This window comes from Hippoglossus hippoglossus, chromosome 14 (assembly GCF_009819705.1).
Source record: "Hippoglossus hippoglossus isolate fHipHip1 chromosome 14, fHipHip1.pri, whole genome shotgun sequence".
Lineage (NCBI taxonomy): Eukaryota > Metazoa > Chordata > Actinopteri > Pleuronectiformes > Pleuronectidae > Hippoglossus > Hippoglossus hippoglossus.
Genome location: NC_047164.1, coordinates 17,221,249 through 17,242,558, shown reverse-complemented (window position 1 = coordinate 17,242,558; position 21,310 = coordinate 17,221,249). Strand labels below are relative to the sequence as shown.

At 43.1% G+C, this 21,310-nt stretch overlaps 2 protein-coding genes across 6 annotated transcripts; both read right to left on the bottom strand.

Annotated features, from left to right (window-relative positions):
• Nucleotides 1-1,790: 1,790 nt before the first annotated feature.
• Nucleotides 1,791-11,072, bottom strand: LOC117773922 (protocadherin alpha-C2-like). 5 transcript variants are annotated; one of them, XR_004615996.1, is made up of 3 exons: nucleotides 8,497-11,072; nucleotides 5,745-6,017; nucleotides 1,791-1,801 (listed from the first exon to the last, which is right to left on the bottom strand). XR_004615996.1 is itself a non-coding variant. In XM_034605777.1 (3 exons), exons 1-2 carry the CDS (start codon nucleotides 10,927-10,929, stop codon nucleotides 6,979-6,981), a joined length of 2,445 nt encoding a protein of 814 aa, XP_034461668.1. In that variant the 5' UTR covers nucleotides 10,930-11,072; the 3' UTR covers nucleotides 2,991-6,017; nucleotides 6,954-6,978. The 5 variants fall into 5 exon arrangements, 4 of the variants coding, with proteins under 4 accessions (XP_034461668.1, XP_034461669.1, XP_034461666.1 ...); XM_034605777.1 differs by lacking the exon at nucleotides 1,791-1,801 and adding an exon at nucleotides 6,954-6,990 and having other exon boundaries at nucleotides 2,991-6,017; XM_034605778.1 differs by lacking the exon at nucleotides 1,791-1,801 and adding an exon at nucleotides 6,954-6,990 and having other exon boundaries at nucleotides 2,991-6,014.
• A 4,604-nt stretch (nucleotides 11,073-15,676) lies between these two features.
• Nucleotides 15,677-20,845, bottom strand: LOC117774615 (protocadherin beta-15-like). The gene is made up of 4 exons (XM_034607176.1): nucleotides 18,180-20,845; nucleotides 16,996-17,057; nucleotides 16,800-16,912; nucleotides 15,677-16,437 (listed from the first exon to the last, which is right to left on the bottom strand). Exons 1-4 carry the CDS (start codon nucleotides 20,733-20,735, stop codon nucleotides 16,166-16,168), a joined length of 3,003 nt encoding a protein of 1,000 aa, XP_034463067.1. The 5' UTR covers nucleotides 20,736-20,845; the 3' UTR covers nucleotides 15,677-16,165.
• Between the last annotated feature and the right edge of the window lie 465 nt (nucleotides 20,846-21,310).

The window sequence follows — 21,310 nt, the reverse complement described above, 5'->3', positions numbered from 1 at the left end:
CTCTTCATATACAGTATATATATTTATATATATATATGTGTGTGTGTGTCCACTGCAGTTTAATAACTGCTATATCTTTTTCCACATCCCAGTGACGAAACAAAGCCACACATCATCGCTCCCTCCAGACCTCGGTTAGAGCTGCACATTACTGGACACTTTCTCTCGTCACTCTATCCCTCCAACTGTAGTGCAAGTCAAAGCTCTAGGTGATAAGACTCATGACCCCATTGTGCATGGGCTGCAGCCAGGGTATCCTCTCCACTGATCTGACTCACTCACACAAATGGGTCAAGCACCCACAGCCCGTCTATACTTTCACTGATGTCTCTTTGTTTCTAATAGCAACATGGGATAAAATATAACATCCATAGGTGGAAGTGATGGTTTATGGTCTCAGCATTGAGTCCTAAACTCATGCTGCCACTGTTGTTACTGTTTTTACACTTTCTATTTACGCGCTGATCTTTTTCTAAAATATTACACTTTTGTATATTTATATCTTGTATATATATATATATATAGTATAATGATTATAAAGATCTTTAAAGTTAAAGTTTGTATTGTGTGAGTGGTAACCCCAGCTTTGGTCCTAAACTCTGTAAATGCAAGTTTTGCAGACACTTGACACAATTTGGGACAAACACAGCAGGAAACTAGTTTTGAGTTTAACATCCATGTCTGAAAGTCTGTCCACTGTCGATAACTGATTTTAAATTTGATCAAACCTTTTTTTTTCATAGTGACCAAACATAGGGTAAATCCATTTAATCCGGTTAAAATATGCTTAAGCAGCTTGCAGCCTTCTCTGGATATATCCTTTTTTTAATATTCTAATCCAGTACGGGATCAATACACCGCACTCTACTCGTGTAGTTCAGTGCAAACAAAAAGCACAGCACAAAGAACTGCTGATGGTGTATGATGGGGTGCCTAATGTAAACCACTTCGACACCACACCATCTCAATAAGGTTGTGCTACTACTCATCTGCGGAGAGGCGAAAGTTTTTCAGTTCCGATGTTTTTCCGTGACGAATGCACGAACACTGTGAAAACACTCCGAGGCTGTAAGAGCTCTTGTTGCCGCCTAACACTTCCCTCTATAATACAATGCACATAATTAGACATTAGATACATCATTCACAGTCTATTCCTTGATGTTCTAATTTGGCCTGCTTCTCTTCAGGGTCATGTTGGGACTACACGTGCACTTCCAATCCTGAGCATGATAATCAAACTGAATTGCTATTTAATTGAATAACAAACATGTGGGTGGCTATTCACAGCTGCCCTACATACTACAATACTGGATAGAGATAGCTGTATGGGTGCAACAGTTTTTTTCCAAGTCGCCTCCCAGAGTAAATAATTAAACTGTAAGATTTCCTCAAGTAAACAATTTAACCAATGTCACAGCTGGTTTGCACAACGCTTTCACAACTATGGACAGCACCAGTTCTGATGTGGCTCAACTGGGGAGGAGAAGGGACTGTAATGGAAAATTCCACTGATCAATGTCTTACTACTGTGAAGAATGTCTTACTACTGTTTTGACTGTTTTCTGTGCACTTAGCTGATACAACATCAATGTCTTCCAGCTCCTGTTGACCTTCATTTGTGCAACTGTGTGCTGGGTTTGATTCCTCTTTCTGTAACAGTGACAGCAGACGGCCCTGTCTGCTTTCTGTTCTGTTTCCCATTTATCACATTGTATAAAAACCCTCCTTTTTAACTTTCTTGTTGTTGCACTCTGAGCCATGTTACTGACTGTGTAACCCTCTGCAGAGCTAATAATTAAAACTCTAAGGCAACTCCGGTCTGAGAAACTCATTATTTCAAATCTCATGATAGATTTCCACGACAGGACGTATTACAGCGGCATTCAGAGTGTAGCCACAGGTGCCCCGCTAATTCCCACCGACCTACTTCTGATTTCTTTTAAAGCAGCGAAGTAACCAGAGGACCTTAAGGCCTCCACAATAGTTCGGCTAGTTTTGCAAAGTGCTTCGGTGCTGAGGTGAGTGGTGACCATTGGTTTAACAGCATGACTCTTTTGAATTCCGTGTTCCAAATCACTTTATTACCTCTGAGGTTATGTTTTCACCCCTGCCCAGTCGCTCGTTGGGTGGTTAATTTGTATTTAAGCATGATTACTCAATAACTAGTGGACAGATTACTTGGAAACTTAGTGGAACCTAGATTTCCCAGAAAATAAATTCATGGTTCTTGATGAAAAAAAGCAGGCATGTTTAGGGGACTGATATTTATGAGGGTTTGCAATTTGTTGCAGCTAGATCTGTTGGGCCCTGGCGGAGGCATACACTTTATAGTGCTATTCTATATGGATATTTCAGTTCAGTGTAAAACTCATATATATGAGTGTTGAATCCAAAAAGGGTTTAGGAGTTTGGGTTGGATTTAGGATTTGGGATTATATAATGTGAGCAATTGCATTTGCATTTCTAATTAGCATTAATAAGCAAATCCATTTCAAACGCAGACCACAAAAGAAAACTTGCAGGCTCTGGTTATGATGGGAATTGTTGTGATTATCTAAATTCTGGGGGGCTCTCTCACATCAGTCTGCTGTAGGACCACGGACTGACAGGCCTGTGTGGTCACACTGAAGAGCTGCAATTTGGCTCTCGGCCTTAACTAATCCTGACAAAGCTATTATTTGTCTGCTTTTGCAATTTGAACTGCAGGCATATCGCCTTTATTTAGTTTTCAATTTCCAAGAATTAGTACAGAGCGTTGTACAGAGAAACTGGGTCAAAATGTGTCTGTGTGTGTGTGTGTGTGTGAGAGAGTGTCTGTGTGTGTGTGTGTGTGTGTGAGAGTGTGTGTGTGTGTGTGTGTGTGTGTGTGTGTGTGTGTGTGTGTGAGAGAGAGGGAATTTCAGAGCGAGAGAGTGAAAGAGAGAGATGCGTGTGTGTCACAATGGAGAAGTCACTTCAGTTCCATTTTTCATCACAGGCGCCACAGAAAGACGGATTAAAAAGCTTTATTCAAACTAGCATGATCAGGCAGAATATTTACGCCAAATAAGCAACATCAAAATCTGACAATTAACTCAACTTGAAAATAAAGCAAGGCCATTCTCTCCCATATTGTCTTTGATCCACTTAGTGGGATGGAGCTGGATTACGTCTGATGCAACTCTCGAAGCGTTACTGTACAATCTGTACTGGCAAATCAACAGAGGAAAAGAAAGAAAACTGAGCTGCACACACAAATGAGAAATAACACTTTTTTTTTTTTTTTTACTATATTGAGCACAAGCCCCCCTGTGCCGTCCGATCACAGTGAATACAGAAGATATCAAAAAAGTCTACTGTATAAAAAACACAAAGTATAAAGCAGTTTATTTTACAGTAATCTACTGGTTCTAAACCAAAAAGGCTGAGTCCCTATATCCAACATCTCCTATTCAAGGTGGTATTTTCTCGTGGGGATAAACACTGTACGAAATGCTATTATTTCATTCATCAACAGTCTCAGATACAGAATCTTTTACAATGCTGAAGGCACGCAAGGGGCTCATCATTTCTATATATATATATATATATGTGCAATTTATTAATACTTTAAAAACTGTTGGAATCAATCGGTTCTGGCGCCGCGTACGACATGTTCTCCACAGCGAGAGATGCCTTATTAAATGACACCATGAGTCAGACAGATACTTGTGTTCATGTGCTCAGCAGCCTGGTCTAACAATGAGAGGGGTTAGATTTCCCTGACTCAGACTGTTACCCGATACGTCTGAAGACTGCGCTCACATCAGGAATAGGGCGCACATTTCAAAGTGCCGTCATCTGCTCTGCACTTTTCTCTGCACCCCATATGTGATCAGCACCATTATTTGTATTATTACTTGCAGGATCAGTGCAAGAATACTGCACCCATAAATAACACAACGTTCTTCATCTCACTACGCCTTAACCAATTATTTGTAAATAATTTTGCACCCTAATGACGGATCCTAATAAGATCCTGGTTTCTGAGAAAGTCCTGGGCTTCACAGTAGTGCAACTGCGCTACCGTCTGAGGTCAAGAAAAGTACTCCTGTTTTAGTATGTACACTATCAAAACAACATCGTCTGCACTAAACTACAAAAACGCAACACAAAAAACGCCCTTAAAGAAGCTCACGAAAGCAGCATTAATAGTCAATACGTAAAATATCTATAAAAACATGTAGTCATAAAACGACACCTTGCTTTATATTCCCTTTTTACCATGGCAAAGATAAGTACATTTGAATAATCTTGCTCTTTTCATTTAACTTAACATTTAACACATTTTCTGTTTAATTTCCAATGATTGATAATTTGAACCATGTGCAAATTAATAAATGCAGTGAAAATTTGTAGTGCAGTTTCATCAGCCTGGGGAAACGGAGGATCTAATAGCTTATACTGTATGTGTGATAAGCAAAATCTTATTACAAAGAAAAGCTCATTTTGACGCTATTTTGAATTGTGTTTGAACCTTAGGGCCCATTCTAGCACCGGCCCATTTTGTGATGTCAGCGTCCCACTGCATTAATGTTTCACCTGAGGATACAACTGCCTCATGCACCCTGGCTCGGAACAAGCTTCTGTTTGAAAACAATCAATGTTCCAGTGTTCCTGTGTTTTCCTAATACACCCATATTAATGAGTGCCCAGTCAGATACTGTACAGCAGCACAAATCTCTGTAAAGTATGAACTGCACTTCTGCAGGTGTCAGAAATCTATAGAACTACATTATCTACAATCAAATAAAAAGTCTGTGTCTCAATTCAGGGCCTGCATCCTTCGGAGGCTGCACAGCTGCACGACTAGGCCGTCCTATTTTGAAGGTTCTTTCAACTGCAGCCGACAAATGCTTTCGTTCCATCCCCAAGAAACGAAGGCTCCAACGGGAGAATCCTTCCTGGCCTAACCTTTCCCAGGGTTCATTGCGCTTCAGTGACGAACAATTTTTCAAAGAAGTAATGGCGCCGGCCAGCGACAAGACGGCCAATGCTTCAACTCAACCTAACATCCAAAGGAGAGCCAAACTTTCTTGGAGCGTCCAACTGCCCCTCTGTTGCTAGGCAACAGCAATGGGGGTGGGACAAGCTGGTGATAACGGAAATCCTGACCAGACCGTCTCATTTCGGTCCGGCCTTCTCAGTCGTAGATCGCCTCCTCCAAAGGACGCAGCCCATGACTTGAGACACACCTTACGTGTCTCCTGTTTGTTTTTTACCCCTGTTTTACAGTTTTGTCTTCTTTCATTCTCTTTTTGTCATTTTCTCACATTCATGACTGTTAGTACAACAAACATTGTAAAAAAAAACCTTATCACCGATTATTGTCATTGTAAAGTTATTAGTTGAGCGAGCCTTGGTAAACAGCAAGACTCATAATACAGTAGAGTTGTTTTATCAAAAAAAAGAAAAGGAAAGAAAGATAAATACCAAGTGCAAAGCCTGAATCAATGACAAAACCAGCTACAGTTGTGTATTTACCAGGTTTATGGAAGAATCTTATTCACCCTGTTTCATGTGTGTTTATAATTAGACGTGTTTGCTGAAGAAATGTTGCATGATCGTGACCCTACAGATGGTTTTAAGAACGATACGGCACATAATGTAACCCTGGAGAGAAGGCAAGTTTGTCCACTGAGGAGCTTCGAAGCGTTGAGGAGAAGGGGGATTTACTACATGAGGCCACTCTAGTAACGTCCAGATATCCTGCCATGAATGATAACGATTCCTATTGTCCGAATACTTGGAAATACTTTGTAGAATCATGCAGATTCATGCTTAGAATTGAAAGAAAAACAGGTAGAAAGCTGAGGCGATTGGTGGTCGATGTTCGTATGGGGGTGGGAGGGTTTGGAGGAACTGGAAAGAAAGGAGCTTTGGAGCAGAGAGACTGGGGGAGGACATCCTCTTCTTTTGTGAGTCACAGGGGGAGAGTTTCAGCCACAGCTTCCCACGAAGAGACGATTATATCATGGCAGTTCTCTCCTGGGTTCCTGCTGACAGAAAGAAAAAAAGAAAGAAAAAGAAAAATTAGCAACGACAGAAGTTCAACCTCAATATAAACTTGTAGAAAGTCCCCACTCATGCAACAGTGGATTGTGACTGGTTACTGCGACCATCGTTGACCTGTCGTTGGCTCTCAGGTTTTGCTGTACTTGGGTAAATATTTTTCATTTTTTTCAAATCAGTGGTTTTGAGTATTAATTTTTCACGAAATCCTGCAGAGAAATCAGTCAGACTAACATTCAGAGTTAAAATTAAATACGACAAAGCCATTAACTACTACAGGGGGGTGGGGGGTGTAAATAAAGCATGCACAAGCAGGCATCACAACGTGCTATTTTGTATTTGGTGGGCCAATATTACAGCTAAAGATGGGAGGAAGAATGTTTTATTGAGATTTGAAATTCGAGCAGAGATAGTGTGCAGGGATGTGGATGAGGCTCTCCTGACGTTACACGCTGAGAACCTATTCAGGACAATTCATTCTTTAATCCCTTTTCCCCCCTCTATCTGTGCCATCACTTTGCCCCGAATCTCTGCCAAGCCAGCCAGATGTGCACACCACATATCTGACCAGCAGCCAATTTTTATTCTAATCTCAGCTCTCTGTATAAGCTGATAGGTTTTCTTACTCGAGAGACTGGCCAATTTAAATTTTAGCGCTCACAATGGCGTCGGATTGGGTTTGAGCAGAGTTTTTGGATTTGCGAGGGACAAGCGGCCTTGGCCGAGGACGAACAGGAAATGAGCTGATTCTGCTCTGTTTTATCAGGAAAATGTGTCGACTCAGGGATTACACCAAAGATTTGCCTTCGGGAACTGTGACAAAGTTTTGGAGCCGAACCAAACATGTATACCAAACAGGAAAGGATAGAAAACGTCTACACACTTATAGTGGATCTACAGAATGTAGTCAGCAACCAGCATACCTCCAGTTGTAGAATGGACTTCCTTTCATTTTGAGTACTTAAGAATGGAAAAAAGAGACAGGTTCAGTTGTGCGCGTGTGTAAAACTTCGACTCACACTTCCAATACAAACACACACACGAGACACACTCTCGCTCTCTCTCTCGCCCTCTCCCCAGATACACCTGTGCGTTTATGCATATTCATAGTGTTTAATCTTTCAGAGCGTCACGTGTTGCAGTTTAGTCTGCAGGTCCAGCTGTACAAAGACAAACAACATCTGGATCAGTATCAGCACTTCCACACTCGCTCACAGTCGACTGTGTGCGGGGGGGGGAGACACTGCCAGAGGCTCGACAGCCCCCATCCCCCCCACCCCCCTCCTCCAGCACCATATGCATCTCATTTCGTTCAGCAACACGTCTCTGTCCTTGAAGAGAGAGAGAGAGAGGCCCCTCCATGTCTGGGCCTCTTTGAAGTACTCCCCCCCCCCCCCCCTCTCTCTCAGCCACTGCTTATGTTCTGCCTGTGTGTTATGCATCTGTAATAAATGACCTACATACTACATTAGACATCGAACAGTGGCACATTTTCAGTTTGGGCTGGAGTGGGAGGGGGGGGTATTTGTTTGGCCTGATTATGCATTGAAGTGCTGATACTTTGCTCGGGAAACACGCAGATAACGAACATCAGCATGACTGTGGTCCTATTTTGGTTAATAGTGATTACCCTGATTCTTCATAGGTGCATTATCATCTATTATATATTTCAGTTGAATGGATGTAATTTGTCAAGAAAATATTTTTATCAAATTCTATATTTTACACCATCAACATCAATGATTCGGTTTTCATTTGTATCACATTTTAATAAATACAAATATATATTGAGAGGTCTCTATACAGTTCAGTAGTTTAGCCCATGTTTTTGGATATAATGTCAATCGAGTAACTAGTAGTTACTAGCTGTCAGATAAATGTAGTGGAGTAAATATATATATATATTTACTTCTTAAATGTAGAAGGTGTACATGTAGAAATTGGCAACAATAAAAATTCCCCAAAACGTAATCCTGGTTACGTGCAGTACTTAACCAAGTACAGTACTTGAGTAAATGTACTTAGTTACTTTCCCCCACTGCTTGTTAAAACTGTGCATAGACCTTGAAGATGATCTCTCGCCCTAAATGAAATATCATAAAATGTATTTATGAAATGTGTGGAACCTAAAATAACCAGAAACACAACATTTAGATAGTGGACACTGACAAATAGTGTCTTTTCTGATGTTAGATATACTGCAAGACCTATGTGACATCTTTGAATTACTTTAATATGAGGATATATTTAGTAGTACAGGCTTTTCTTTTTACCTGCAACAATTATTGACAGTACTGTATTACCAACTTGAATCCACAGAATGCAAGTTGGGGGGGGGGGGGGGGTTAGAACCACAGTAAATCCCTTTTCAGCTCCACCATAAGCTGCTGTTTAAAATATTGTCTCACATCTGTTTATCAATCATCAGTATCAGTTTAACTCGCAGCCATGTCATGTCATACATACCTCCAGTGTGGACGCTCTGGAGTCTGTGGTCTCACTTGGTCCTATGCTCCTGGGTATACTGGACACAAAGTACCCAGCTCCTTTTGGGATTATGGGCTGTCTCATCACCACTTTGCCTTTCCTGGTCTCTGCGAGGAACAAACTGTACCAGTAGGCATCGCTGGAGATCAGGGTGGAATCTGCGATGGTGGAGCTCCTCTGGCTGATCATGCTGTTTCTGCTGATCACGCTGTTCCTATTGGCCGGGGGCATCTTCAGCACCGTCGGCTTTGGTTTTTGACACTTCAGCACAATAATAACCAGGATGGTTATCAGTAGCAGAAATGACACAGCTCCTAAACCGATCACCAAGTACAAGTTTAGGTCTGTGAAGACGTCATATTCTAGTGGCAACTCTGTCGTCTCTGAAAAGGACATGACGTGTTCCACTGTGGATATCTTGATGGTGACAGTGGCAGAGAGCGCAGGTTGACCATTGTCTTTGGCAACGATGACCAGCCGCTGTTGTCTTGGGTCTCTGTAGCTGAACATCCTTGCTGTCCGGATTTCACCGTTATACTGATCAAGACTGAAGAGGGACGCGTCACTGATCTGCAGGAGCTGGTATGTGACCCTCGCGTTCTGCTCCGAATCTGCATCAATAGCAATCACTTTGGCGACCAAGTGGCCCTTGTCTGTGGACCTGGGTATCACCTCCTCTATCAAGGAGCCCTGCGCCCGCCAAGGTGATACTATGAGCGGAGTGTTGTCATTTTGGTCCAGAATGATGATGTGAACTGTCACGTTGCTGCTCAGCGGGGGAACACCAGAGTCTCTCGCCTCAATGTGGAAGAGGAAATCCCTCTCCCTCTCAAAGTCAAAGGTTTTCAGGGCATACAGATCCCCGTTCTCAGGGTTGATGGAGAACAGCATCGACATAGACGTGTTAACAATCTCCTTCTCCATTATGAAATAGACCAAGTACTGGTTCTCATTTAGATCTGGGTCAAACGCACTTAGAGATGTCAGTAGCGCCCCTGGCACGTTATTCTCCACCACATGGATTGTGTAGAAGGACTGAGAGAACTTGGGTGCATTGTCATTGACATCAAGAATATCTAAGGTGATGGTTTCGTTTTCACACAGGGGCGGCGAGCCTTTGTCCGTCACCCTCAGTATGATTTCATATTTGCTTATGACCTCTCTGTCCAGAGGCTTTGAAAGCAGCAGCTCAAAGTAACCCTCCGAGGATTTGTTGAGAACGAAGGGTAAGGTTTTCTGTTGACTCAGGGTGAGCTCCACTTCGCCGTTGGCTCCAGAGTCCCTGTCGCTGACGGTGACCACCGCGATCAGCTCCCCGACAGAGACATCCTCGGTCAGTGCACTTTTCAGAGACTTGACGGTCACCTCAGGGTAGTTGTCGTTCACGTCCGTGATGTACACCATCACTTTGCAATGGCCGGACAGCGGGTTGGCCCCTCTGTCCTGAGCCTGTATGTGCATCTCAAAACTTTGAATCTCTTCATAATCGATCACCCCCTTAACCCTGATTTCACCTGAGTTTGGATCGAGTGAGAAGAGCTCCTGCGTCTTCTCTGAGGTGTACAGTGTGTATGAGTAGATCAACTGGGCGTTTGTGCCTTCGTCCAGGTCTGATGCTTTTAACTTCAAGACCACCGTCCCTGCAGCCGTGTTCTCTGACATGTTGACTGCAAACACCGGCTGACTGAACAGGGGGGCGTTGTCATTGATGTCCAGGACATTAATGATGATGTTGGCTGTGCCGGAGCGGGGAGGCACCCCTCCATCCACAGCGGTTAAAATCAGATTATGAACTGAATGCTCCTCTCGGTCCAAATTACCACTGAGGACCAAATCGACATATTTGGAGCCATCGCTGCCAGTTTGTATGTCGATGATAAAGTATTTGCTCTCGCTGAGATAGTAGGTCTTGATTGAATTGGCCCCCACGTCCGCATCCACGGCGTTAGTCAATGAAAACCTCTCACCGGGAGGGGTCGCCTCCGAAATGTCCAAGGGCATCGTCTTCCTGCGAAACACGGGCGCGTTGTCATTAATGTCCATGATCTCCAGCTCGATGTTGAAAATGCGAATGGGGTTCTCGAGGATGACGTCCATTTTCAGAAAGCACGAGGTTGTCTTGGTCGTGCATATGCTCTCCCTGTCGATCCGCTCGCGGATGACCAGCTCCCCCGTCTCCTTGTTGATGCCGAGGTAGTTTTTGCTGTGGATGACATCGAGCTTCGCGCTGCGCTGCACCAGACTGCGAACATCCAGACCCAGATCCGTGGCCAGGTTGGCAACAAAGGAGCCCTCTTCCATCTCCTCCGGAATAGAGTAGCGGGTGATGGAGAGCGCACATCCCCACAGTGCAATAAACGTGAAAACAGCCGCGACCGAGCGTGTCCGTGCAGGTGCAAAGATACGCGCCATCGTTAGAATATATTTTGAAGATAGAAATGAATCAGATCCGCCCTCACGATCAGGTTGTCTTGATGGAGTTGGAAGCCGGTGTCATGCTCGCATCCACGAGTTGTAGCTGCAGCTGCATTAGGCCATGTACAGCGCAGCAGCGCTCTGCAGGGGCGTACGAAGCGTCTGTGTGGCCCGATCAGGTGGCCTCACTGAAATGAGGGGGAGGGGGGGGACATGTCAAAAGTCAAGCACCAAAATTTCTAAAATATAAAACAGGTCTATTGAGTCATCATTTTGTGCAGCAACTTGACTCCCACTATATTAAATGTAATTCCAACAAATCATTATTGTTTTTTAAGAATCAAGTCATTCACACCAGTTACAAGACAAGTGCACAGTAGAACGAAATTACATTGCAACCAGGTCATGGACGGAATTATCAATGCTGTGGGTATAAAATATATCTAAAGTAAAAAAAATAAAAGGAATAATACAGTGATCTCTCTCTCTCTCTCTCTCTCTCTCTCTCTCTCTCTCTCTCTCTCTCTCTCTCTCTCTCAGACACACACAGACTCAGCTGACGTCTCTGACCCGCTGTAGTTTAAACATCGATCTGTTTGAAATGACACCACAATATCAACACTGATCACCACATAATGATCAATACTTTTCTACAATGAGTAAAATCTCTCTTCATAACTGTAAGTGCATTTATCAGCCTGTCCCGCTCGCACTCTTCCTCTCTCTCTCTCTCTCTCTCTCTCTCTCTCTCTCTCTCTCTCTCTCTCTCTCACACAATGACACAAACACATACTCACGCACACACACACACACACACACACACACACACACACACACACACACACACACACACAAACAGTGTCGTTGGAGACATGTGTAAACTTAGTCTGGGTAAAATCAACAGAATTTGTAAACTTTGACAATGTATGGGCAGCTGGAGGAGAGGGCAGGGATCTCAGTTTGGCTCAATTTGGTTGGCAATGAGCTGTGTGAATGATAGAGACACAGAGAGGAGCAGTAAATTACTGAGAGAGCTGGTAAAAACTTCTTTATGGTCCAAACATGTATGAAAAGATCCAAAATGATCACTGTAAATGGATTACTTGATCACTATAACCAAATTACTTTATACAGCATTTGTGTAGGAGCAATTGTATCCCAACCTTTTTTATCCATATAGACTGTTGATCACTATATGCGTGATCCCTATAAGCGGTTTCCATTGTATAAGTAAAATAATAAATAGATTTAGGATTGTATGTAACTGAATGATATTACACATATCGAATAAATATGATGTAAAAAAACAAACCTTACCAAGCTTTTTCCAGCTTCTACAAGGTTGCAATTAAAATAGAACTGAATAGGTATATATTGAGATTTTCTTTATATACATCTTTGGTTTTCTCTTTTGTGGTTACTGCCAATGTGATGCAATACTATCATAAGAGGCTCTTAGAATATGTACTCTCTGTCATTCACTGTTGTTGATTACCTACTTTATATTTGAAGCTTTTTAGTTTCCCAAACTAAACTGTGAAGTGAGCTGAGAACAATGCTCAGCAGCCCTGTCCTTTAGCTCCACCTAGTGACTGTTCAGAGACTTACAGGAAGCTCCATACTTTCTCTGCCACACACAGAGATGGTTATACACTTCATGTTTGCTTCTTTTAATTAAATGAAGGAGGAAAAATACAGTCATAATGGACTGATAGTAGACTGACATGATAAGAGACAAGGCAATAACACCTCACACCAATTAGCAGCTTAATGACAACATGTAAAATAAATAACATGAGGAATCAGCAATGGACATAAATATATATATTTGGAGAAAACTGAAAACTATATATATATATATATATATATAGTTTTCAGTTTTCTCCATTCAGTGTTGCTTCTGTTGGTTATGTTTTCATATGTAGATTGTTTAGTTGATATTTAATTTAATTATTTATTATAATGTTCTATATGTAATGTCATTTTCAAATAGGTTTTTTTATATTTTCTGTTAACAACAATATTTCCCTGCGTCTCAAGCTTGCTGATGAGGTTTGTGTTTACATCAAAGTGTGATTTTCAAGGGTCAATTTCATTTATTTCTTAATGAAACAAGGAAAAAGACAAAGGGCATATAAAGGCTTATATTGAGTTTTTATGAAAAAAACAACAATATTAACTGCCCATCACAGTCTGTAGAGAGGTCTGATCAGGACTAACAAACAGTAGCCTATATAATAATTGAAATTGAATGTGGATGGGGTTTTACTGAATATACAAAAACAAATTCCAGACCAGTTAAAGAATTTATTTTTTTCATAAAGTATTTTTTTAACATTAAAATACATTGAAGCTTAATTAAAATGTAAATACAAAACATATATGAACAAACATATATATGCATGCAGCTGAAGTATCAGATGAAAAGTAATAAAATAGGAAACTATAAGGTAGGGCTGCCATAGAAATACAATCGGGATTTCCAAAATTGATACCATTCACACCCACAAACACACTGGTGGACAGTTTCTGCAGAGGACGTTCTATCTGTGAGGTAAAGGCGGCCTCTAGTGGAAATTCTTCTGCTCAGAGCTCCGGAGGCTGTGGGTTGCTGAGTGAAAAAAAGAGTGAGATATAGAGAAATAAATCAACACAGACGGGGCTCTGAATAGATTTTCCCATGGCACAGACTCAGGACATATGCTGTGCCTCTGCACCCACAGCACAAGGGACACACTATGGCCGCTAAGCCTGGCTATTTCTGGTACCGCTTGTGATACAGTCAAAGATAAGTCTTGGCATGATTATCTGTAATTATTGGCAGGATATGGTCGTGGGTATATCTGGATTTGTTTATTAATTCCTGGTTGTCTCTAAAAAATGACAGGGAAATGACTTTAACTGTATCCATCCAACCCGCTCGTCAGAGAGGTCGAAATAAATCTTAAACTGGCTGCTGGCGCTCAGTTCTTTCAGCATGAAGTAGTTCACTGGAGCAGCCGGGCCCAAGCCCAAGATTAACCCAGTGGTCTGCAATTAATCAGTTAGAGGTGACGGATCTTGGGGATAATCTCCTCAGCAGTAGTTTAAAACCCTGAGTTTACTGAGCAGAATTTAACGAATAGAGGTTAAATTACGAGCTGAGCCTTATGTCATAACCCAGTGGTTATAACAAACCTCTTCTCCACCACAAGCCGCATAAACACTGGTGTCCATGTGATGTAGTGAGGGTATGCATGGTCTCTTGCTTTCAATTTCTAGACCAAGAAAGAGGGATTATTGATCTATTACTCTGCCTGATTCTATCGTGCCAGGGTGATGGGGCCTAACGCCTCTGACCCCTGCGGAGTCAGATCTCAATGTCAGCATCGGTGCACAAACTGAATTTGCAAAGAGCTCTTTTATATACGCGTGTTTTCTGAAAGCCAGAAAGATATTTGTGCTCCTGCCACACTTTCCTCATTATTCTGGATGTCTGGAGCATATGTTTGATCTTGAAAATCTATGGAACACTAGCTGGAAAAGTTGGAAAAACCAAGGAGGCTATATTTTTTGCAGGAGTTTTTGCAGGATTACGCAAAAACTCCTGGACAGATTACCACAAAACTTGGATGGTATATACGTTTCAGGGAAGAAGCTATTATATTTTGCTGTTGCTCCAGATAAGGGGCAGATCAAGAATAATTTTTTTTCACTTTCTTTAACATTACAAAATTGGACAGTTTTCTACATTTTCATTGATTTCTCAGAGAATAATTCATGGATCTTGATGTAATAATCTGGCATGTTTAGGGAACTGATATTTATCAGTCTGTGCAATTTGGTGCAGATCAAATGTAATTTGTCGATCTAGTGAATTTAAATGTGATTTCATAAAGGGACTGTTGGTGAAGGTTCTAGTTCATGTGACCTTGATGACTCTGACCCTTCAGCAGTTGTTTCGGAGCAACAAGAGTAAAAGTGTGGCTGCGTTGTCAAAAAATATGTTTGAAAAGAAACAAAAAACATCTTTACATCGACAGACTCGAGGATAGATTTTATTAATATTTGAACTATTTACACAGAGTAATTATTGGATTACCTTTGTGGTCATGTTGTAAATGTACAAATCACACCACGATGGTAAACACAAATCTGACATGTGTAGTTGAAATGGTGATCAATAAATCTGATGGGCCAAGAGGTGTGTTGTTTCGAACATGACAAGCAACACACACACACACACACACACACTCTCACACACACACACACACACACACAGCATCGATCAACAATTCAACCTGATGTGTCAGTTCAATGGGCGACTGCACAAACTAAATCAGTCCGAATCACTATTCCCTAAAGGAACCAAGATGTACAGGTTGCATTACACCACTTATTTAAATGTTAAATATATATCTTTAATGCATTTGTTGTTGTATGTTTCCTCCAATTTATAAATTTCTACTACAACAATGTTCCGTTACTTCTCTTCTCTTTTCAATTCCTTTGAGTTATTTCTGTATTTTGCCTGGATTGCATTCACATTTATTAATGTCAGTGAATGCAGCCAAGCATGATGATGACTGAAAATGAACTGATAAGACACCTCCACCTGTAGCACAGCTTGATCTACTCATGGATAACAGTGGCCACAAAGATTCTGTTTTGTTAAGTGAGTGATTTTTTTTTCTTTCTTTTGTTAAATACAGATTTCTTGATAGAAACATCTACTCCGAAGCCAAAAATATATATAAACTTTATTGCTAGCATAGCTGGTTCACGACTGACGCACACAGCATCGTATACTCAGTACTGCTGTCCCTACACAACACAAAGGCGTGTCTACATAAAAGTAACTGGTAAATGCATAACCTTTGTGTTTTAGGCTAAAAATTATGAACCTTTTTTTTTTGTTGAGAGAAACATTCACCATTCACCTCACTGAGAAGCAGCAGCTTCCAAACGGATCAAGTCACATTTACCCGAGGTCAGTGCTGCTGCTGGGGCAGAAACAAAAATTAACTTTCTCCGAGTGTTCCACTTCACTGCCCACATTGCTCTGCAGTCCGTCTTTGCTCGCGGAATAGACCTATTTTATTTAAGTATCATACTTGTTGCTAGGAGCGGTATTAAATTCAACATGGGGGGAAAGGAGAAGTAAAGTCTGCCCGCCTCCACATTTGTACTTGGTATTCGAACTTGTTTTATGTGGATATGTGTCGCAAGCGGAACATACAGCAGAGTTAGTGCGTCATTTAAAGATGGCATTGCTTATGAGACCATCATCCTGGTCGAAAGATTGTTCATAGTTTGAGATGAATCTCTTTTTCTTCCCAAACGTGGAGAAGGTGTTGTACATGTCCAGGTCGCCTCTGGGTGGCAGCTTAAGGGTGCTGTAGCCGGACGTGGTGCCGGGGATGTACACGTTGTGCTGGTAGTCGGGTGGGTCCGAGTGAGGCTGGGTGTACTTGGGAGTCCATGAGTAGTTTGGCACTGCCTCCTCCTGGAGTGAAATCTTGCAGTCTGTAAAATGCACATAAATTACAGTGTTTTTTATTTTTTTATCAGAGGGATTATTTCTGCAAAGCGCTCATATTTGCATACAGTATACTTGATCTGAATAAGGTGGTTTTAAAGGCATCGTCTTCATTTCAGCCTTTTCACAAAAAAAAAAAGCTAAATAAAAAAACCTCTTGCAGGGGCTTAACTAATCCTCATGTTGATGCATTAAAATCCCCCCAATTTCGGGGCATGGTTTTATCTGCTTTTCGGTTTACCGTTTTATATTTCAGACTAAATCCTTAAGCACAGGCACACAGACGACTTTCATCTCCTCTTTCATGTGAACAATAATGGGCCCTGATTGCGCGCTTGCCACCACCTACCTTTCATATGGTTTCCCCAGGTCCAGTACTGCGGCGCCACGGAGCAGGAGAACCCGTCAGCATCGTATTTTTGCTGGCGTGAAAGAGTACCCTCCATATTTGCTGAACTATACCTGGAAAGATAACGAGGGGAAATGAGTAGTCTGTAATGTGTGTGCATCTGAGTTTGGTGACTGGCTGAACTGTAGGTGCTCACCTCTTGTACGCTGAGTTGCGTTGGTTCTTGGTCCATGTCCAGTCCTTGTTCGAATACTTCAGCTGCAAATGAAAGAAGAAAACAAAATTAATTGCAAGTTATTGAGTGAATAAGTTCCACAGAAAGAAATTATAGAAAGACACTTTTTTGTGAAGCAGCTGGAAAAACATGAGGAGGGGAAGCATGAGTTCTGTAATTTTCTGTATTACATTGACAAATTAAACAATGTATAGGCTGTCTAATGTTAGGTTGCAATGGCTGAGAAGATTAAGTCAAACATACAAAACGAGTTTCGTTAATATGACAAATGTGAATTTTGAAATGGATGGATACTGATGCCGTTGACTACAGCACAAATACAATGGTAGAGTTAAAGATCAAGAAACTGCTTCAGGCCTGTGATACAAATCTTTATCTCTTTTTTTTTTTATCCCAGAAGCACCTGCTATGTCAATGTCACACAACCTGACACACTGTGATAATCTGCCCAGCCTGCAGGGTCTGATGCTACAAGATGGGGACTGAGGTTGATTGTGGAAACGGGGAAAAAGCCTACAAACCAGTGTTGTAATATCCTGTCTGTGATAGTCATCTGATTATTCTTCGCACACATTTGACAGTCTGTCCCTTCATACAAATCAAATGAAAAACAAATGATTGCAGAATTGGCCAAAATAAAAAGTGGAAGAGTGGCCTTTACAAATACCATTCTTATTGTTTTCATTAAAAACAACCAGTCTGACAGAAGTTAAATAGGACGCTTAACTGTTCCTGGTCTCTCACACCCACTTTTCCACCCACCTCTCTCCCCCATTTTTCTAATCTCACCCTAACTGGTCGAGGAAGAGGGCCGCACACATTGAGTCTGGTTCTGCTAGAGGTTTCTTCTTATATGGAGTTTTCTCTCTCCACAGTGGTTTGGGAACTGTTCAGTTTCTGCATTTATATAATGTGTATTGTGATTTGGTACTATATGTAAATCAAATTGAATTAAATGTGTGCATTGTGCCATTTGCCCCTATAGTGAACATTTCATTTCTACCTCAAGTGAGAGCAGGACTACTATAGACATGAGTTGGTGATTTAATTTTAGGTTGTGTATAATTATTAAAGTCGATGATAAGAGGAAAAGAAACTTTGCTTGTATGGCGTGCTTCTGTTTGCCTTCTACTCCTGTGTATTACCTCGTTCGGGGTTGCTGCTCTGTTGTTGGTCAGCTCATTACGGTCCAGTGCGCTCCAGCCAGAGGTCAGATAGTCCGTGCTCTTGGCGTTGTTCTGTTGCACTGACATCACCGGACTGCATGGCTTGAGGAACATAAAGTCGCTTTTGGACGACTCCGGCGTGAGACACATTTTGTAGCAGTAGACCTGCGGCAGCGCGCCGTTGCTGTTTGCCTCTGCGCAGCCGGACGCGCCGGCGGACATGCGGACGTTCAAGTTGGTCTTTTTGAACACTTCCGTGGTGGTGGATGTCTCCGAGCGAGAGCAGCAGCCGCAGCAGCAGTCGGGGATGGAGGGGAAGTTGGACTCTCTGTCGGAGGGCCTGCCCTTCAGCCTGCGCACTGCAACCAGGACAATAATAGCCACTAGAAATGTGAAGGAGATTGCGCCCAGAGACACGATTAAGTACAGGGAGAAGTGGGAGCTGTGATGGGGGATTAGTGACAGGTCATCCAAATCGGGTCGCGAATCTGGCAGCCTGTCAACTACTGACAGGATGATGGAAACTGTGGCCGAGAGGGCCGGCTGACCATTGTCCTTCACCAGAATGACCAGTCTGTGCCTGGTGGGGTCTTTCTCCATCAGCGGCCGTATCGTCCTGATCTCGCCTGTGTACAGAGCAACGCTGAACAAGCTCGGATCTGTCGCCTGGAGCATCTGGTAGAAAAGACGCGCGTTCTGGCCCGCGTCTGCGTCCGCCGCTCTGATCTTGGTGACGAGGTAACCCGGGTCAACTGATCTGGGCACCGCTTCTTCGGATGCTGTGCCATTTTGCCCAACCGGGGCCACAATCACAGGCGGATTGTCGTTTTGATCCAGGATAAAGATGTTCACTGAGACGTTGCTGCTCAGAGGTGGGAACCCTGCGTCCTGCGCTTGAACTGTGATCTGAAAGTTTTTAAGTTGCTCGTGGTCAAAGGATCGCAGCGCGTAAATGTTCCCGTTGTCTGAGTTCACGGACACATACGTGGTCACCGGCATCCCCTGAATGTCACCTTCCAGAATAGAGTAAGAGAGATACGCATTTTGACCAGAATCTGGATCATGTGCGCCCACAGAGCAGATGGATGCGCCCGGCGCGTTATTCTCAGTCAGGTACACAGTATACGAAGGCTGCTTGAAATGAGGTGTGTTATCATTCACATCAGACACGTGGACCAGGATAGTTTTCCGAGTGAACAGAGGTGGAGAGCCCATGTCCCGGGCGGTGAGGGTGATGTTATACTCTGCCACCGACTCTCTGTCCAGAAAATCACTTGTCACTAGTGTGTAGTAGTTCTTGAAGGAGGAGTGGAGCTGAAATGGGACCTGATTGGGAATCTCACAGTCCACATTCCCATTTTCACCCGAGTCTTTGTCCATCACGCTGATGACGGCGATCACCGTCCCCGGGGGCGCGTCCTCCTGCACAGGTGTGGAGACAGATGTCAGGATCACCTCTGGGAGGTTGTCGTTCTTATCCAGAACGTTCACCAGCACTTTGCAGTGGACCGCCACCGCGGAGGGCCCTTTGTCTTTAGCCTGGACGTAAATCTCATGCATCCTGGCCTTTTCATAATCTATCACCCCTTTGACTTTTATTTCTCCCGTGCGAGAGTCCACGCTGAAAAGCTGGCGCACTTTGATGGGAGCGTGGCCACTGAACGAGTAGGTGATGTCAGCATTGGGACCCTCGTCCAAGTCGGACGCGTTGAGCTTTATGACAACTGTGCCTTTGGGCGCGTTTTCGGCCAGGCGCACCCTGTAGAAGGACTGGTCAAACACAGGCGCGTTATCATTCGCGTCCAGGACGGTGATATCAATTTGCGCAGTGCCGGATCTCTCCGGCGCGCCTCCGTCCACCGCTGTGAGGACCATTTGATGCGCGCTTTGCTGCTCCCTGTCCAGTGGGCTTTGCAGGACTAGCTCAGCAAATTTACTGCCATCACTGCGCGTCTGTATGTCCAATAGGAAATGCTCATTCACGCTCAGCAAATAGGTGCGGAGCGAGTTGGTCCCGATGTCCAAGTCCTGTGCGCTCTCGAGTGGGAAGCGGGATCCGGGCGCAGCAGACTCCGAGATGTCCAGGTTAAACTCGGTCCACGGGAAACTGGGGGAGTTGTCATTAACGTCCAGGATCTCCATCTCCACCCTGTAAAGCTCCAGAGGGTTTTCTATCACCACTTGCAAGTGGAAGGAACAGGACAAACTCTGCTCACATAGTTCTTCTCGGTCGATTCTTTCGTTGACGAATAAAATTCCATTTTCCAAATTCACCTCCACGTATTGCTTCTTGGCACCGGACACTATTCGGAATCTGCGAGCGGACAGCTTGTCCAAATCCAAACCCAAGTCCTCTGCGATGTTGCCAACAAACGCGCCATGCTCCAGCTCCTCTGGGATGGAGTAACGAATCTGTCCCAGAACCGCGTCCAAGAAGCAAGTGAACAGCGCAACACGGAACACTGCATGCCATTCCCCATGCTGTCTCCCCTTCGCTCCTTGAGTGTCCATCTGGAGGCTGAAGCTGAGCCGCATCTCGCACCGTGGACTGGGTCTAAAGTGTGTAGTCACATGAAACGATCAAAGCAGAACTGCGCAAAATGCAGAGTGGAAGAGAGAGAAAAAAAAAACTTGACTTTGGTGTGACTGGAACAGCGACTGTCTGCCCGAGAGGAAAAGAGAGGGGAGAGAAAGGGACGCGCAAGGGCTACCAGCCCATCTCAGATTAGTCCGTGTGTGTGTGTGTGTGTGTGTGCGTGTGTTTATTATTGGCCCTACTACTTCAATAGAGGGGAAACGACATCTGCTCGGATAATCTTTCCTGCCTATAGCACCGATCAAATTCATGTCACAGCCTCCAGGCTCTCACCGCAGGTCAAACATCCCACATTCAGTTTTTTCAGAGGAGAGTTTCATCACTTTGAAATAATATACTCCAGTATGATCCCATATAAATAAACGTATCTGCTCCATATTCAGTCAGTCACCTCTAAGATACGGTTTTATTTCTTAATTAAGTTCGTTTTATTGAAAAAGCTTTGATAAAATTTGAATGAAAAGATGCTATTACAAAAAATGTCATTAAAAATACTGTCATCACGAGCTGCATT

Bases quoted from the DNA above. Each gene is read 5' to 3' on its own strand.
- LOC117773922 (XM_034605775.1), bottom strand. From the start codon at position 10,929: ATGGCGCGTATCTTTGCACCTGCACGGACACGCTCGGTCGCGGCTGTT. The intron at 6,018-8,496 runs GTATGTATGACA...TCTTTCTGTCAG, and splicing joins CCAGAGCGTCCACACTGGAG to CAGGAACCCAGGAGAGAACT.
- LOC117774615 (XM_034607176.1), bottom strand. From the start codon at position 20,735: ATGCGGCTCAGCTTCAGCCTCCAGATGGACACTCAAGGAGCGAAGGGG. The intron at 17,058-18,179 runs GTAATACACAGG...TTTCATTTGCAG, and splicing joins GAGCAGCAACCCCGAACGAG to CTGAAGTATTCGAACAAGGA. The intron at 16,913-16,995 runs GTGAGCACCTAC...TTATCTTTCCAG, and splicing joins CGCAACTCAGCGTACAAGAG to GTATAGTTCAGCAAATATGG.